Source organism: Lotus japonicus, chromosome 1 (genome assembly GCF_012489685.1).
Source record: "Lotus japonicus ecotype B-129 chromosome 1, LjGifu_v1.2".
In the NCBI taxonomy this organism is placed as follows: domain Eukaryota; kingdom Viridiplantae; phylum Streptophyta; class Magnoliopsida; order Fabales; family Fabaceae; genus Lotus; species Lotus japonicus.
Genome location: NC_080041.1, coordinates 111,487,613 through 111,507,344, shown reverse-complemented (window position 1 = coordinate 111,507,344; position 19,732 = coordinate 111,487,613). Strand labels below are relative to the sequence as shown.

The 19,732-nt window shown below is 36.2% G+C and overlaps 1 protein-coding gene across 1 annotated transcript; it reads right to left on the bottom strand.

The window, feature by feature from the left end:
* Positions 1 to 2,284: 2,284 nt before the first annotated feature.
* On the bottom strand, positions 2,285 to 8,334 carry LOC130729244 (uncharacterized). Its single transcript, XM_057580920.1, has 4 exons — positions 3,518 to 8,334; positions 3,200 to 3,370; positions 2,872 to 2,978; positions 2,285 to 2,638 (listed from the first exon to the last, which is right to left on the bottom strand). Exons 1-4 carry the CDS (start codon positions 3,722 to 3,724, stop codon positions 2,596 to 2,598), a joined length of 528 nt encoding a protein of 175 aa, XP_057436903.1. The 5' UTR covers positions 3,725 to 8,334; the 3' UTR covers positions 2,285 to 2,595.
* Between the last annotated feature and the right edge of the window lie 11,398 nt (positions 8,335 to 19,732).

Below are 19,732 nucleotides of genomic sequence, written 5' to 3'. Positions count from 1 at the left end.
GTTGTATCATCTCATTACATATTTTCATAATGCTGTATCATGTCATTACTTATTAGCCAATGCTAACTTAGAAGTATTGGACTATCGATGTTCTTGTGGTGCCAAATCCTAGCCTTTCAAATCACTTTTGCTGACAAATCTCAACCATTCCTTGTCTTGATCCATGCCACAATGTCTCGATCAATCACCATCAAGTATCCTTAGTGATTTTCGAGTATAAATAGGCATAGAGTCTTAGTAGAAATCTCACAAGTGGAGCGAGTGAGAAGTGAGCTCTATTCAGAAAAGGCTAATCCTGAAATTTTGAAGTAGCATTGGAATCATCATGAGTTCACTTGTAGAGCGGATTGGTGAAGCCCATCAGGAGATTGAAGAAGTTCCAAGGACTGTAAAAGGCTAATATATCGTTGGAAAGCTTACTCGAAGCCCTACAACTTTCATGTTCAACAAAATACAAGAATCAGTGTCTAACTTGTTCCGAATTTTCTTGCAACGTTGTTGTTGCTAATCCTGTGAGTCTAGACCAGTCTGCACTAAAACGATCGTATTTTGGGCTAGAGAACTCTAAATTGGGCTCTGATTGAAGGCCCACGAAGCTTACTTAAAGGGCTACAACTCTCATGTTTACCTCAATTAAATATTCAGCATTTTTGTGAGACACACAAGTGCCCGAAGTGTTCAGCAGTTTACTCCTCTGTGATCCCGGTTTTATGAAGACTTAGAGAACAAGGAATTATTTCTTGGTGGACAAGTTTGTTTATTATTATAAATAGACTAGATGAGGCTCTAGATAGTCACCTCATCTCACATTTTCTCATCTAATATTTATTTCTTAGTATTTTAGTTATTTTTCTTATGGTTTGCTAAACTTTTTTGTTAGTCTAAGAATTCTTAATTTTCTTGTGTTTGCATAACTGATATATTGTTCTTAATAGTAATTCGTCATTTTATTTAAAGTTGACTTATGATCTTTACTCATTCTTGAATATGCTTTCTATTCATGACGTCTGAATTCGAAGTCTTATTCCGTGCTAATTGCCTTATCTAAGTGAGTGCATTAGTTGAAGCGATTGTTAATACTATTATCAAAGGTATGTAAATCTCTAACACCGATTGGTTGTTAGCTTTGAGGATAATGTCTCTTAAGACTGTTCTTGTACTTTGAGGGGTGATATCTCTTTCTGAAGTTGAACAAATAAAATTTTGGACGATCATCCGGTAGAGGATCTAGGATTCCAACTCACGATTGTGAGTTGAGTTTCTACTCAAAGACTTGAATAATTATTGAATTAATCTCTTGTAATCGATGAAGGTTTGTTGCACTTGACTATTATAACCTGAATGCTGAAGGCTGAAGGCTAACGTTTTTCTCATATGATAATCCAATCTTTTATTCTAGTGCTTGATAATCAATCAACCGACCCCCCTCCCTTACATGCTTCCATCTCTAAATTCAGTTTATAATCCACTTGAGTCCTGAGAGAACGATCTCGATGTTACACCTTATACTGCACTAACCAATTTTATTGCAGAATTACTTTGACACGCACCTGCGACAGTGCGCTTGTCAATCATCAAACAACACTCAATAACTCTCTCTATTTGGTCGTGGTTTGTGTTGATATTTCCTTTTTTTTCTTACGTAAGGATTAAGTGGAGAAAATTGTGTGGTTAAGAAGGTTCATTCCTTTTTAACCACACAGTCGGACATTTGTCCCACGAGTGGTCCACACCCCAAATATATATCATAAACCCCTTAAAAATATTTCGGAGCAACGTGCATCGAGATCGGTTCATTTTCAACTTGTAATATTTTTCCGTTTGAATTGTTTATGTTAGAAATGGATTCCTTTTATTAATTAGAATCGTCTTGTGATACTCGATGTTTTATACGGAGTCCTGATCATGCTCGTTCGGAGCCCGGAAGTCATCTACTGAAACCTTTGTAGTAGGTGAGAAAATCTTCCCCAGATTCCGAAACTAAAACCTATCAACATTACAGTCAAAACTCACCAAATTACGAGTACATTATCGTAATAAGGAAAATATTTAATTTCTTCTCAAACAATTAATTCATCTATAAATCTCGTTCTAGGCAACAACGCGTCGTTTTCGAGGCGTAACCGAATTTTTTGGCAACTCACATAATGAAATGTGTGGGAAACTAACTTCGATCTTAACAATCGAATCCATTGGATTAAATACATCATACAAAGCCACACAAAAGATCTTACCAACAAGCATCAAAGCACTAAACCGAAAGATTAATCAAGTTTGTTTCCCTTACTTAATCACAAGTCTTACATTCTGAGTCCAATCCTTCAAATGATATATGCTTAATTAATACAAGCCTTAACTTCCTTGAAAGTCAACTCCCACCATAAGCACAAGTATAAAGAAATCTAAGTTCCATAACAATTTTAAATCAAGTCTTGGAAAGTAGCACCAGTTTACCAAGTTTTTGCCATCATTTGAGGCAAACTACAACATACAGCGATTAAGGATAGCTTACACATAGACAATCATCGAATGGAAGTTTTAGGATATAAATGCTTCTAAGAAGCTAGGTTTCTTCCTCCATTTGCATAGATGTCTTCATACTATTGAGCCTTTCCTGATTTTTCCCCTTTTCTTCTGCCTGAAAGAAGTATTCGGAGAGTTATTACTACAGTAGAACATAATTCATGAAAAAAAAAATAAAAATATACCTATAAAAGAAATAAAAAGACCAATATTAATATTAGTAATGTAATACATAGATACAAAGATATCCAATATAATTTCAAACAAGCAAGGTCTACCTCTAAAAGGTTTAAAATCATACACTGTATTATATGTTTTTTATTGTAATTTTATTTTAAACATATATACCTTGATGGACATCTTTTTTTACCCTCTTCTATATCTTCATCCGTTGCCGTATATTTCACAACCTCATTTTGCTTCAAATATTCTGCCCTGCCATCTTCGTACTCAATCTACACCAAAATAATTATTAATAAACAACTTCGTTCATTCAATTACGGTATAATAAGTTGACATCATAAAATGATTTACAAGATAGTAACCAGCTATGGTCTCAGGTTAACTAAAGTTGTGAGGATCACAAATTATGATGCTAATGAGCAAGATTTGGCCTTATTGGTATAATATGAATGTAACTTGAGGAAAACAAAAACAAAAAATGTACAAAACTTACTTTCAGCAGTTTCTTTTTGGGGCTGTAGGAAGCAACAGTTCCCAAAAATCTTACTCCATTATATTCCTTGCAAATAATGTAACCAATGAAATGGCGAGGCTTGGTTGGCTTGTAAAATGGGCTAGCCTGTCCTTGTTTAGGCCTTTTATTTGCTTTGACTCCACTTTTAACCTATTAGAGCATTTGACCAAAAAAAAAAAAAAAACCTATTAGAGCAGAACATCCAAAATATAAGGTTCCTTGCATGTAATTAACGTATATTAAACACAAGTAGAAAAGGAAAATGTGTTGCATTTAAAATAAAAAATAGTCACAGACAGATTTTGGTCTAGCTTTTGATTTTCCCCGTCTTGTAGTCCCTTTTGATGGAGTAGATGTTACTTCTCCAAAATTACTTTCACCAATGATGTTGGCTGCGTCTTTTGAAGAAGCACCACCTTCAACAATAAAGAAAATTAAGTTTAATAATGACTTTATAGTATAATTTATATGATACGTGTGCTTTTTATGTAGAGTACAATGCATTGCAAAACCTTAGGTACCAATTTCATATTCTCCCAAACCTCTTACTAATCTAAATTAATGATCTTTTAAATAGTTTGAATCACAGCTGATGTAGGGTAAAGGGTATATTGAAGAATATTTGTATAACTAACATAAAAAAAATTCACACGCACGCATTATTTTTAGATTTTTTTTTTGGATTGTCAAAATAAATTAAAGAATAGTACAGCACTTAAAGGGATGTCACAACCCTCAGTACAAAGATACAGGCAGAGAAACATAGAAACAGAACAAAAAAGGAAAAAAGAAGCATCAGAGAAGCCCAAAGAAACGGGGAGAGAAACATAAAAACAGAACATAAGGAAAAAAGAAGCATCAGAGCAGCCCAAAGAAAAGCCTCAGCAGTAGACACGCGAGGGGCAAAAGGCAACTAGGATGAAAAAATCAATAACTCCAAGGTCACAACCGACACAAGGACCAAAACACCAACGAAGCCAGGGAAATTCAAGTACCAAATTCCAAGCCAAAACCACCCTTGAAATTGTGCTTCCATAACAACTGATATAGGCTGTTTGAGTTAGGCACGTAGCAGCAAAACGGAAACCAACATCAACAAGAGCATGGTCACGAGAGTAGCAAACCCAAAAGAAGATTCCCCCATCTGTTAGTTCCAATTAACGCCCACTGCCAAGCAAATGTGTGGATTCAAAGACCAATCTCAGGAGGAGTATATGAAATTCTTCTTCTTACATTTCAACCATTTCCAAGACCTGAATATAATTAGGTCCATCACCTTCTCCACATCAATAGCCCCAGAATTAAAGATCACATCATTTCTTTGTAACCATATGGACCATATGGTTGCAGCCCAAACTGTCCACCACCCTTCCTTGAATTTATTGTCCAACACGTACATGTCCATGTAGAAAATGTGAGTTAGCATCCTCCTGAAAACTTGTATGAACCCCCAGCCTGCAGTAGCATTTCGACCAAAAATTCCAAGCAAACTTACAAGAAAAGAGGAAATGGTTTATACTTTCTATTTTGTCTTGGCACAAAGCACAAATGCAATCAAGCCCCACAGAAATGATGTTTCTCTTCATAAGATTAAATTTTGTTTGAATCAGACCCACTAAGACCCGCCAAATGAATGCTAACACATTGGCTGGTGCAGCAATTTTCTAGAGCTTCTCAAACACCTCACAACTACCCAAAGACCTTTGATCACATTGGACTTCATAGGCAGATTTAACTGTGAAAGAACCGTCTGAAGAGTCCCCCAACGCCACAGATCACTAATACCATGTTTTGGTAGCGAGTTGGGCAAAGCTTGCATCAACTTCTCCAGCCACTAATTCTCCCAAACAAACAACTATACCCTCCAATGAAGCCTCCAAATCCAAACCCCCTCAACCCACTCCTCCATGTCTCTAATTGTGTTAGATTGTTGGTCAGACACATCAAAGAGTCTTTTAAAGCAATTCTTCAGGGGTTCATCTTCCTTCCCCACTTATCATGCCAAAAAAGTTTATTTACTCCTTCCCCCACTCTACGTCTAACATTATGATCGAGCCAATCCCCCTCCCCCATTATAGATGTTATAGAGATCCCACCACCATGTGAACTCCCTACCCGTAATCCTCATCTCATAACTCCGGTCAAAACACCCATACTTAGAGTTTAGAACTCTAGCCCACAATCTTCCTTGTTCCTTCAAAAACCACCACCTCCATTTAGCTAGCAGGGCTTTGGTGAACACTTCCACATCTTTAATGCCTAACCCCCTTTCCCCTTTGGTCTACACACTCTCTCCCACTTCACCCATGCTACATTCCCCCATTCTGATTGAACCCCCTTCTTTTCCTTCAAGCTTCTAATGGCATTAAAATCCCTCGCTAGGCACCAAATATGATCCCCAAACCTCAATTTCAAAATCTCCCCATAATCGCATCTTCTCTCCTATTGCAGAAGGAGAATACACATTCACTATGAAGCAAGAGATACCCTTCCACTTGCCCCTAAGCCGAAGGAACTCGTCACAAGAGAAAACTTCTTCTACAGTGAAAACATTGCCCTTCCAAACACTGATAATTCCCCCTACTTTATTCACCACCACAATTTCCCTTCACTCCATCCCATCATCTCCCCAAATTAACATACAAAAAGAGTTATTGACCCAATTAGAATTTGTTTCTTGGACTGGCAGCATATCCACATCCTCAAAAGTGACTAAACTCTTGACCGCCCTTCTTTTCGCCCTTCCCCCAAACCCCTCACATTGAAGCTTAGAATCTTCATAGTTCACTAGATTATCTCCCTCCTCGACCTTGGTCTGATTTCTTGGCATATTCAACAATGTCTCTCTTTTCTAAATCCATCAGCTCTTTCATTAAATTCTCTTCACAGCCTTGCAGGTTCATGCCCAAAGATTTACCTAACTCCTCGAGTTTGGTTGCTTCCTTAAGCTCGTCTCTCAGCCAGGACAAGTTGTTACAGTTACGAATTCCAGAATCTGGGAAACAGTTACGAATTCCAGAATCTGGTAAACAGTTACTATAGGAATGCAAAAAATGACGGACATGTTTCCTATGTGTAGCACTCCTAACAGCTCCTCGAGACCCACTCATAGAGGAATCAGACACACTTGAAGGTTGAATTGCAGGACACCTGGTTTCCCCATTAGAATTGCAAAATCCTCCACGAATTGGCTTCCTGGGTTGGCACTCCCTTCCGTCGCCGGTAGATACGCAACATGCCTTGCCTTTGTCCCCAAGACAACCGAGGAATCATCACCAGTGCCATCCTCACGAGTAAGTCCTTCTACATGCTTTTAATCACCTGCTCGGAGAACCTTATCTGCATCTCGAACATATCATTTCTCTCTACTCGTTATAGCTTTCGTTTGAACCACTGAAGAATCTATTGGCTTATGTTTGCTCAACAGGTAGAGGTCAGGATCCTATATTTCACCCACCACTGAAGGCTCTGGACTATCAGTAGAGCATAAAGCAAGATGGGCCGCTCCAGGTTGTGTAAAAGGACCAGTAGACACCAAGAGTTCTGGCCCAAGAACAGAAGGCACTTGAATTGGGTTTGCATCAACAAGGGGCTCACGTGCAAGGCCTGCGGTCTCCCCACAAGGAGACTAGCGGGTGCCCACCTCCGAAGAATTGTCATTGGCTCCTACCTTAAAGGGGATAAGGTCAACTCTATTGATTTGCCTCGAATCCACCTTACCAAAAACCTTTACAAAATCAGCCAAACACTGACACAAGGGTTGGTGGCTGTCGGACACATCTAGAGTCGTAGGTAGTGTTGTATGTTTTGCCATTAATTCCTTTGTACCATCTCCATCGATTTGTTGCATGATTACGTCATCAGCGCTTACCAACTTCGACCAAGGCTCGTTCTGTACTCCGGCGCCGCTAATCCATTCCTCTGAATCCTCATCGGAAACACTAGGATCCAACTCCATCCCTTTCTGGGCCCAACTCCCATAATCTGAATCCTCTTCTTCCTCTGGCTTAAATATTATCAACTTGTTCCCATAGCAGAGCAAGCTTCTTCAAAAAAATATTATCTTGAAAAAAGAGCATTTCAAGATATTGTTTTAAAAAGGGAAATCTTATCATCAGAGGTTGTTCTGACTCTTAGCCTTGCCCAGGAGAATCTGTTAAAAGAAATAGTATCCTCATCAATGACCACTAAAGTTCCAAACTTTGACACTAATTGTTGAAAACTGTCCTAACTCCACATATGAAAGGGTAGCCCTTCACATCGTATCTAGGTGATCCTAGAGATGGGAACAAGAAAGGACTTCAGGGACGAACGTCTTCAAAAACCTCTTCCTTCCACTCCTTTGCCTCTTTAAGGATTTCTGGCAGGGGAGCATTTTCCTCACTGGAGAGAAGAACCCAGTTATCTCCCACTTATCTCACTTAACTAGATTTAAAGCCTTCTAGAAAGAAGTAGTCTTGTAGAGAGTCAATTTTCTCCAAGTCCCACTAAACTCCTCTACAATCACGTCTCAACCTTCCCTTCCTGAAGTAGGACTTCCTCATGCACAGAGAACCATGTTGCCTTAATTCTCCAGAGCTTTCGGGACTTTTTAGCCTCAGCCACTAGCTATTCTTTTCCTATCGAACCCGAGCCTGACTCCAGAACTTGTTTGTAGGTTCTTTTAGTTAGAAGCCCTCAACTTTTCTAGCACCGACGAAGGAAGTTCCTTCTGTGGCCCCCTTTCTGATAGCATATTTCTCATGCATGAAGCCTGAGTCATATTTACTGAAACGTGGTGGATTGACAAAAAGTTTCACCTCACCAATGTAAATCTGGTCTAGCTTCATATCCAGGCTTCTAGGTTCCCTAACATCAAGGAACCTTACGAAGCCAAACCTGAACCCTGCTCTATCCCTCTTCAAAGGAATGAAAATTTCTCACACTCTACCCCATCTCTGAACAATCCCCCACATATCTTTCTCCCCATGAGAATCAGGAAACTGATAGAAGTAGTAAGAAGTGATCCTCCCTGGTGCCCGGTGTTTCTTGTTTGCCACTCGCTCCCGCCCTGCCTCCTCTCTCTACTTTCTCTCTCTCATGATCTCTTGGTTTTCCTCTCTCCAAATATTAGTTTTCTTTTCTTAATAATTAAATATATGAATTACATCATTAAGATGTCAAAACTCTTTTTATTACATCCCAAATTACTGTTTATTGTTACATGTATTCTTGTATTTTACGCGCCACACCCAATGGCAGAGCTATAGGGGTGCTTACCAAGGCCTAGCACCTCCAAGCTCCCATAATTTTCATTTTTATATAATATGTCATACTCATTTTATTAGAATAAGAGAAAGTTTCAACTATTTTTTTACATACTCGATCATTTCATTTGTGAAGTGGAAACAAAAAGCTTTTGTATTATTTTTTAGAGTCTATGTACCTATCTTATATTACTATATTGTTTTTAACTATTTTTTAAAACGGTGCCCTATACCCCTACAATGCCCAATCACCATTAAAGTGTTACTCTACTTTAAATTTTAAAGTTAGTATTTGCTCTAATAAAAAATGGAATTAATTTTTAAATAAACCGTAAAATATTTTAAACTAATAAATTGTAACGTTTTTTTTAAACGTTTTTCAAATATGAAAAGATTTAAATAAAGAGTGATAATTTGCATTCACTTCAACTTCTAAAATAAGAGCAATACGCAAATAAAAAGGTAATAATTCATTTACAAATTTCTTTTCTTGATCACATTTTCACGCATTTTTATTTTTATGTCTTTTTGAATTTTCTATCACATATTACATATTATATCTCTCATTTTTTCGAGTAATGATATATACACACCTCATTTTTTAAACACTCAATTTCCACCTCTTTTTATTTCTATCTCTCTCATCTTATCATCTATCACATCTCATATTTTCTCTCTCTTACTTTTTCTTTTTTTCCTATCTCTCTCATCATTCCACCTCTCCACCTCAAAAGAGAGGTGTGGATGAAACATTACCCCATTTTTTCACTATTCTAATCTCGTTAATTCTCTCATTTCACTTCCTTTCACATTACTATCATAAAAATGTGAATGTCTCTCATCTCCTTCCTCCACACACACATCTGTATTATTGGTGATGCTTAGCTTTTTTTATGATATTCAATCTTAGCCTCGCTAGAGATAAATTTTTGTCTCCGCCCCTAGCCACACCAACCTCCAAATGACATTTATTTCATCACCTTAGCTAAGGGCCACTTGCATATTTCCATTTCCTCCGTCTTTAAATAAAGTGCAAAAGGAGATGAGTCGAACGTCTGGTAAACTAGTAGGCTAAGCTTTAGAGGGGAAATAAAAGAGAGTGCTCTGCGTATGGTGAGGCATGATAGAGAGTTTAAAGTCTTATCATATGTTTGAATTAATGAAAGAAAGTTTCTTCTTCGTGGATGTAAGATTTCAAAAATGGAAAAGTTTTAGGATAAAATCTAAAACATATATCTAAGCAATTTTAAAATTGCATAAATAATATATACATGCAAATAATGATATTTGAGGTATAAAAATAATTCACCTCGGATGTTGTCTAAGCTGTGAAACTCCTGTTGATCCTAAACAAAATTTACCCAAGAAATATATATTAGTTTGAAATATTGACAAGTAACACATGATCATATTAACAAATATAGATAAAATGTCTATAACATAAATAAATAAATAAAAGATTTTAGGGAAGTTTTTTTCACGTTTTCCTTAATTAAGAGTTATATTGTTCTCTCTTTCTAAGTCACAAATTTAAAACTAGTTTCAAAAAAAAAAAAAAAAAGTCACAAATTTAAAACTCATTTTAATCTGTCATGACATAAGAATTATGTTACTAAATTTTTTTGATCAATTATAAGAGGACACAACTTAGTTGGGTGCATGGAGAAGTTTTCCAAGATTATATCTTGAATTATTTCTCTGCATATTGATGTTCATAATGAGAAGAAAAGTTCTCTCTTTTGCACCAAAAAAAAATGAGAAGAAAAATTAAGAAATATTAGAAATTTATAAATATAGTAAAAAAAATTAACCTCTTTGGACGAAGTTTATGAGAGAACTATATATTTACGTTTTTTTTTTGTCTTGACCAAGGTATCCCCACAGCTGACAGTTGTGAGACTAATCTCTCGCCCCACGGTCAGCACAATAAGCGGTAGGGGGCTGGCCAATGACTTTTCTCTATTCGCAAGAGTTGGGATTCGAACCCCCAACCACTTGCTTAAAGGATTAAGTGTTGAACCACTACACCAACCCACTTGGTTTATATATATATATATATATATATATATATATATATATATATATATATATATTTACGTTTAAATGCTATTAATATATATCATAAATTTAAAAGCTACTAAACAAAATATAGAAAGAGTTGCATAAAAATATTGACTGTATACTTATTATGAGATCTATGATTTTTATTGTTCTAAGCTATATAAAATACGAGCACATAAGTACTTTCAAATTTCCCATAGTTTGATTTTTATCATTTACTTTGTAATATATTTATTTAAAAGAACATAGAGATTTACGTCTAACTATATGCTTCATTTACTTTCTTATATATGTGTGTGTGTGACAGAGTAATAAATTACCTCAAGTTTTTCAGAAATGCTCTGAATGTTGTTCTCAGCGACTGTGGTTGAACTAGCACCATCTTAAACAACAAAGAAAATCAAGTTGGTAAAGGGAAATTAAGACTGAAAGGCTTCATCAAGACATGGTATAACTCTCTAAAATAACTGACGCAAAACACTAGCATAATTATATATATATATATATATATATATATCAAACAATTAAAAAAATAGAATACATTTACATGCATGTCTTAACAAATCTGATACAACTTTTCAATAATCTAAGTAACTCTTGACTATATTTTCTATGAATCTTTGCCACTAAAAGCAACATATTTGAAAGTCTTTTAGAAATACTGTGGAAAACATAACTTGTCACCTATCAAATCATTTACTCTTTCCCACTCTCAAAATTACATTTTCATAATTTAATATTCTATAAAAGTTTCATAAACTAAAACAATACCCTTATATGTACAAGCAAAATGAAAATTATTTTTTCACATCAATTTTTATTATGCCCATTCTTTAGTACGGTAAAAAGAGAAAGAAAAAAGATTGTCCGTTTTAACCATACATGGGGTATGGGGGTTTGAGTGTCTAAATACATCATGTGGAAGCAACATAATTTTACCAGAAAATAATCAAGACAAGTCCCTAATAGCAAGTCTAAAGTGTGCAACACAAAATTTGGCCTCCTAAAAAACGATAGCCTCACACAGGAAATATATTACTACAAGCTCAAATTTTATTCACCCTGATTAATGCATTCTATCTAATAGAATGCTAATATTCATTAAAAAGGTGCCACACGACAAGCACGACCAAGTGTTTGCTTCATTTCTGTTTAATTTTAATTTTAAAAGTAAAAATTTGCTACAGATAAAAATATTGAATCAACACTGGTCATGGGTATCGTGCAACAACCAAGTTGTATTGTTTAGCATCACTCTTCTTTTTATCCCTTAATGTCCTTATCAAATGAATATTGAGAACATTAATAGAGTAAAATCTTAATACATTTTTTTACCACATAAGAAACTTTATTGAATGAAAAACTACATGAACCCTCTCATGACAATGAGAAAAATTTATAATTTCTAATAATTAACTATCCTAACCTGAAGATAACTAGGGCCTATTACATCTTCAATCCATCACAACAATATATACAAAACCTCAAAACTAAACTAATTTATGAAAAATATCTAGAACCTCTTGAATACTCATCATTATATCTCATTAAGCAAGTATGTTTGCAGGGGAACTTTTTGTCGTCCATCTGCTCTAGTAATTTCTATGTCATTTTTTATGTTAACAGAAAAATATACCTATGCACCTCTATGGCTTAACACAAAGCTCAGATCCTCAACCGTAACATATATAGATCGAATACTGAGAACCAAGAATATGTTCAAGATTTGTGATCAAATTAAAGAGTTGGTAATGTAACATGGTTATGATTTGTGTGTTTGTGATATTTGAAAAATAATGGTCCAATTGTCAGGATAAGATTTGAATGAGGTTGACACTTGACAGAGTGCAAAATTTTAAGTCCATGAAATTTTTTAAGATACAGCAACATGGATTTTCAAGATTATTAAAAATTGTATAGCATCATGAGAAGTACAAAGAAGTAAGGAAAAATCTACCTTCAAAACAACTGTAATACAAAGTAGTTGATTCACTTGCGGTGGCCTCAATGTTCAGGTTGCTTCCATTCTCACTCATTTTGAAGAAAAAAGCTCTTGATACCCACCTTGAAAAATTCAATAGAAGAAATAAACTATTAGGACACAATTGAGAATAGGTTATCCACACAAAAATTTGATCTAATCAAAGAAGTAGATTAATTCAAAAAATTGAATCTCTTGTCAAGATCAATAAACTATAAATCAGAAGGTGCTTTATCTTTTTTATCTTGAGTACATTTTTGGTTCCATCTCCAAACATGGCAAAACCAAATTTCTCAAAAGAGACATCAAAACCTAGGATAAAGCTTGCAAAAAAGAAATCGAGTGACCGAAGTGAGGGAGCAAGATTACCTGCGAGGAAGAATGAGCTTTCGTCAACGATCAGAGCCTTGGAATGCGATACTGATTTAGGGTTTTTCGGCGGCGGCGCTCCAAGAAGAGGATTTGTTTATGTATTCAAGACAACCCATTCTCAATATTATATATATGTATAGTATTTTGTGGGCTTGAGTGGGCTTTTGCGAGTTTTACTAGGCTTTTTTGACCATTTGGTTGTTTTTTGGTTGGTCTTTTTTTTGTTGGGCTTGTCGAGTCTTTGCGAGCTTCAATTCTTCTTGTTGGCTTTGCATTTTGGATCCCCTTTGAGGAGGGTGAATATCGTGTATATCTCATCATTTTTATTTCAATATATTTTTGCTTTCAAAATATATATATATAGTATTTTAATTATATATTATATAAAAAATTAATTAAATAAATATTTTCTATAAATAAAAAGTTTCCACAATATTAAGCTTATTTTTGGTCTAATTTATTTTAATAATTTCATATTTTATAATACAAATAATAATTTAAAATTATTAAACTATATTAAGATATTTTTTTGGGTTAATCATAAAAATATATATAAAGACCTAACTTATGTAGATTGATATTTAAGTTTATTAAATTAATTAAAATTATGAATATTAATCAACTTTCCAAATACTTATTCAAATAAATAATCCTTAAATAGTTATAAGTATATACATAAATTGAATTGGGATATTCATAAATGATAATTAAATTGATGTTGTTTACATAATTAAAATGAATTGGAGTATACATGATTTTTACTTTCATGAATAAATTCTTTTACTCTCTAAAAAATATTTATCTATGATTGTTATCCTTAAAAAAAGTCATTTTAATTTTTTTTAACTAAAACTTCATATTGTTACAATATTAACTAATCGTAACTTAATGAAAAATAAATACATATTAGTTGGTTGTATAACCTGATTTACAACCAAGTACTGGTAGTTTCGTAGAACTTAATAATTATCTACCTCATTATATTGTGATGCCATTTAAAACCTTGGTCAGGTTTCAGTTGGTTGTAGTAATTACTATGAAAGATTTATACAGTTTAGATATTGTTTTTGGAAAATGTTTTTCACACTAGTTTTACCGCCACTTTTAAATAGATCTATATATAAATAGAAAAGAGAAAAGTAAGAGATATGATAGCTAATATGATAAGAAAATAAGAGACAGATAAGAAGATAAAATGAGACAAAAAAGTAAACGGTACATAAGTATATTAAAAAATATTAGGTGGAATGGTTGTGCCTCCAACTGTTGATGACTTGATCAATGCATAATTGTGCGCATATTATTTGTTATGTTCTCAGCTTGAATAAATTATTTTTATGAATTAGTTCGGTGACTTAGTTCAATTCTAACGTGTCACGCCTATTTGATTTTTATGAAAAAAATGCTTAATTCTTTATCCGTGCCCAAACTAGGTTTTATATAATCAAGCAAGGAGTGAGGCGGCACCTTTGTCATTAACCAAGTTTGTCTTCAGCTACAGCTAGTGAATATGAACTGTGAAATGTTGAATTTTCAAATGCATCATCATAAAGAACGAACCATGCATGGTTTGGTAACAAACTTAGATACGAGTCCCCACCACTCACCTACATGAAATGCTTTATGCCCGCCATTAGTGGTGCTTCATTCATTTCAATTACACAGAAAATATGTCAAATTTTGTCTTTGTTCTGCACTCTGCTCACGACAAGAGACAGAGAATGGCCTTTAAGCTTCAAATTTTAGTTTCATTAATTTTATTCAGTACGGTTTGTCTGTATTCCACCAAAGAAATAAAATTAGAAACTTGTTTCCTAATGACCGGAAAAGATGAAAAAATGCGTCTGTTTGAAATTTAGTAGGCTTTCACATTTAAGAGAGAAATGATTTTGAGACAATATATATTAAGGCAGGTTTGAACGTGCATTCAAAATTCTGATTTGCAATATATATTTTGCATTGATCCATAAGCTACTAGATGTTGCTTTAATACCAAAAAGGTAGATAGTTGGCATCTTAATTTATTTAGTTTAATTTAGATTTCGATCATTAAGCAGTACGTATGGAGAAATATTTATTAAGAGAAGTCTGTGATCTCCTACTCCAAATCTTTTAAGTAATTTTGAGAGAATTACAAACTATAAAAAAAAAAGCAAAGTGGGTTCAATGTGTAATTGAATTGATAAAGTCAATAAGTTGCATTTTCCTTAAAAATGCATCCTAACATGTTACATGACAAGGAATGTTATATGACACGACACCATATAACACGACACACGCACAACACACGTACAACTCACCGATTTTTTTTTCCTTCGAGAAATCATGGGAGAGAAAAATGGTAAAAGTGCATGATTGAGTATTAATTATAACCGGTAGTGCATGTAGCACCAGAGAAAGCAATCTACCATTTCCAATTACATAAAAACATCTCCATAACTTTGGGTGTGTGTTGAATATTTTCACTCGTATGTATAGAAATCATTTGAATTTGGGCATGAAAAAGAAATTTACCAATTCCCTAACCTAAATTTCTAATTAAGAGAAGTAAACTTAAGCCCTATAAATTAATCGATATATTAGGCTACTAGCAGATCCAATTCGTTAGCACTTAGCACGCGTGTACGTGTATATATGTTTAGATTGATTCGTCAAAACAAAATAGAAATTAATAGGTAATTGATTACTATTAAAAATAAATGGACCAATTAATTAAACCGGAAACCTTGAATGGGGACAGATAGTCAAAGATTGTTTTCTTCCGAGAAAGAATCTGTCTTGCTCATTCTCAGTTGGGATACTTCCATATGTACAGCGAGAGTGTCAGTGATCAGTGAATGCATATTCTAATTAAGAAAGGCAAAAGACACTAACCCATGCTTCACCGCTAATCAAGGGAACGTGTTCCTTCTATGCTTTGGCCACTTTCTTCCTTATCTAATATTGCGGCATTTTGTACCTTATCTTGGTGTTGGCCATGGTCCAGTTTAATTAATACCATTAGATAAATTAATAAAAAAATGAACGGTGTAGATTCAAATATTGTTAAAGTTGTATTTACATCAATACCCTTTTCTTTTTCACCTTCACCTTCCACCTGCAATTCTATGGCTGCACCAGCAACCACTATCTCTGGTTATTCTCCAAAATTTCAAGGGAAAACATTGTTCCACAGTCTACACATTTGTCATTGTTGGTAAAAAAACAATACAATTTGGTTCCAAATTTAAAACAAGAGAAACAAAAATCAACCTATTTCCATTTAATTTCAAGACTCGTTGAAAGCAACTCACAAACACAAACAAGTTGTGTACAGAGGGGTTGCGAAATTCGGTTCAAGAAGAAAAAGGTAACATGGATCAGATATCTCCTCACTCAGATCGGAACGGATACGTCGCAACAAGGCTCTTCTCTCCACCACGGTGCCGTCTAGTATTCTTTTGAAGATCTGGGGAAGAGAAAAGGAGAGAGGCGAAAAAGAACTGGACGGAGTGGAAAACAAAGAAATCTGGGCAAAGGATAAACAAAGAGTTCCGAGTTTAGGGTTTCAAATTCGATCCAGTGCTGATATTCACCATGGTGGGTCGTCGAGACGCGTTGCTAACCAGAGACAAATCCCAATCCGTCGTCGGATCTCGGATCGCCGCCGCTGTATTCATCGGCATTCTCCTCAGTTGCATCTTCGCCTTCTTCTTACCCAGTAAGGCCCTAAGTTCAACTTGGAACAAATTTTATGGAAGTTTGAATAAAATTGAAGTTTTTGGCTATGTTTGATAACTGGCAGATTAGAACTGTCAACTTGTGTGAATTTTTAGAGGGTCTTAACGACTTCATTTGGGAAAACTTCCTTCATGAGAGTTGTAGCCCTTCAAGTCTAGAAAATTCTCCAAGTGGTTTCGCGTCGATCCGATATCTGTAGCTCCAGATATCCCCGTTTTAGTGAACGCAGTTCCGGCTGTACAGTGCCAGCAGAATTATTGCATTGTTTTTCTTCTAAGTCCGTATTTAATTATGAATTTACCTTTGAGGGCTTAGGTTTTAGTAAGTTTCAGGTCTGATTAGGTAATTAGACTGGTGGGTTAAGGTTGGACTTGGGTCGGGCTTGTGGAAAAACAAAACCCTAGCCCAAGTGATGGAGGGTGGGGCGCGAGCTGCTTAGGGTTTGGAGGGGGGGGGAAAAGAATTCTTTTCTCATTCTGTTCTGAAAACAGAAGTTGGATACCTCTTACGTGAAAAACTCAGGAGAGAAAAGAGTGAGAGAGCCTTCCTTTGCACCCTTGAACCGCCGCCGCTCCTAGCCTTGCCACCACCGTCGGACCGTGCGCGAGAGAGAGAGGACCGTGCGCGAGAGAGAGAGAGAGCTGTTTGGGAGAGAGGGAGACTTGGACAGCGAGGAAAGCTATTTCAACCTTCATTATTCTCCTCTTTTTCCAGACCAAAACCCAAGGTAAGGGCTGGTCTTAGGATCTTTTGGGTAGGATAAGGTCATAACATGAGCTTTCTTGAAAAATTGTGATTCTTGCTATGCGATTTCATGAGGTTAGGGCTGAGTGTTTTTGTTTCTGCGTTTTATGCAGTGAAATTCATGCTTCCAAAGCCTTGTTTGACATGTTTCTACTGTCCAATGTTTCTATGACACGATCACATGCTTACTTGCTAATTTTGGTTCATGGAATGTGTGTTCCTAACATGATCAATGTGAAAACTTGAGTTCTGGAATTTCTGGGAGAATATGATGGTGTTTGGGGACTATATTATGCTTGTGAATATGAAAAGGAAGAAAGAAAAAAATTTGCAAAACCCTAAGGTCTAAAACTTGGCTTGGCCGAACCCAATTTAGGGGTATTGGACCACTTTTTCTTCCGTTTTCATGTTCATATCGTATGAGTTCTCGTTGGGACAATTTATGGTAAATTATGATGCATGAAATTGTGGATTTAAATCCCTGTTGAGGTCTTGATGCCATGAAAATTTGTATGCATGCTTGCAAAATTTGCTAAGTGAAGTACTTGCCATAACTTGATGTTTGTGTGATGATGAAAGCTGAAATCTTGTATGACTAATGTGTTGTTTGGGCTGTACTTGGACACATGTGATCAAAGGGAAGGAAAAGAAATGTTTTTGAAAACCCTAAGGGCTTCCTTTAGGTTCGGCCGAACCCTACTTTTGGGGGTTCGGTAAATTCTTTTCTACCGTTTGATGCACAAGTCTTAAGATACATCACTTGATGATCATTCTACGATTCAAGGTGCATGAGTTGTGATTATTGGTAACAAGGGTCGCTCACCTAGCTGTAATTCCCTTGTTATCGTGAATGGTGCTATTTAATGTGGGCGGTTGAGCTAAAGTCTTAGGGTGACTGACTTAGAGCCTTAAGAACAAAGAGAAAAAGAACTAATATTGTTGTGACTCGCTTGCAAGTGAAATTAATTAATTTACGGACATAGGTCGGGTAGACTATGGTCCATGAGAACGATGGGCTTGCACGCGAGGGAGATTTAGGGTCGACTGCGGTCACCCGTGATTTTTGTGGATCATTGCGGCTCCACGTGTTTGGTTGACTGCGGTCACCGTGATTTTTGTGGATCATTGCGGCTCCACGTGTTTGGTTGACTGCGGTCACCGTGATTACCGTGCCTCTGCGGAAGCACGAAGATGGCCATGGAAGTGTTTGGCGGGTTGTGCGAAGTGAGGAATCGTTAGGTGACTAACTAACATCTAAAACTTTAAAGAGAAGGAGAATTATTTCGATAGCGGATGATGTTCATTTATATCCACTGTACTGTATGTTCTTGTTGTTTTCCTTTTAGACCTGACCCTTGCTTGTTTGCTATGTGTTTACTTGGGGGCGGGTAGATGGTGCTGACTTCACAGTCGTCAGTCCACATTCTGGAGCTGAAACTCCTCAATGAGGAGGAAGACCGAGCCTGGATGGCCGACACGTCCGGGATTCGGAGGATTTATGTCGGCGGCGCGGAGTTGACGAGTTATGACGTGTATGGAGGGGTGATGGAGGTCCAGCGCGTACATGGAGGAACCATTCGTATGCCCTACGCACCTCCACGATTTCAGATTCCCCAGGATGATGGTTCGAGGGTCTCTTCTGTGGAGCTCGACCCATCTGAAGAAGTAGTGTCCAAGCCTCAAGCGCCGGCCAAGGAGCAGCGGAATGGGTGGCTTGAGGGTTCTGATGGAGACCCTGCCAATCCAGAAGGGAGGGACGCCAAGAAGAGAGTTGAGGGTATCCTTGGGGCGGAGTGAGCTTCGTGCCGAGATATTTTATTTACTTTTTATCAACTCAGTTTTGTAACGGTTGGGGATATTTGAGTACCCTTAATTTTGAATAATTGGCCTCGCATGGGCGAGTGTCTCATTTTGCTATTTTATTTCATTTCCGGTTCAAACAGTTTATCTTCTGCTAATAGAACCCACGTTTCATTTCATTCTTCGCCCATGATTTACTTATTACGATCAATTGGAGTACAAAGGAGGTTTAACATTCGAGGTTTTCGTAATAATGGATGGTTTGTCATTAATTAAGAATAATTAATTGAACGACGAAAATTCTTTGTGAAAATGGATATCCGGTTTTCCGTGACGCACGAGAAATCGGGGCGTTACATTGTGGTATCAGAGCTCCGGTTGAGAAACCAGCGCACTAAGGGTTTTGGGATTACGAGTTTCCGAACTCGTTGATGTTTTTGTTTTGATAAAGATGCTTTCAAAGTTCCGCGGTGAGGTTGGGTAGACTTGTATGCTAAGATGGTTGTTTGATTGAGATTGTCTGAAGTTAGTACCATTGCCGTGGTACTTGGGGTAAGGTAGCTTAACTTTACTATTGAAAGTTAATTG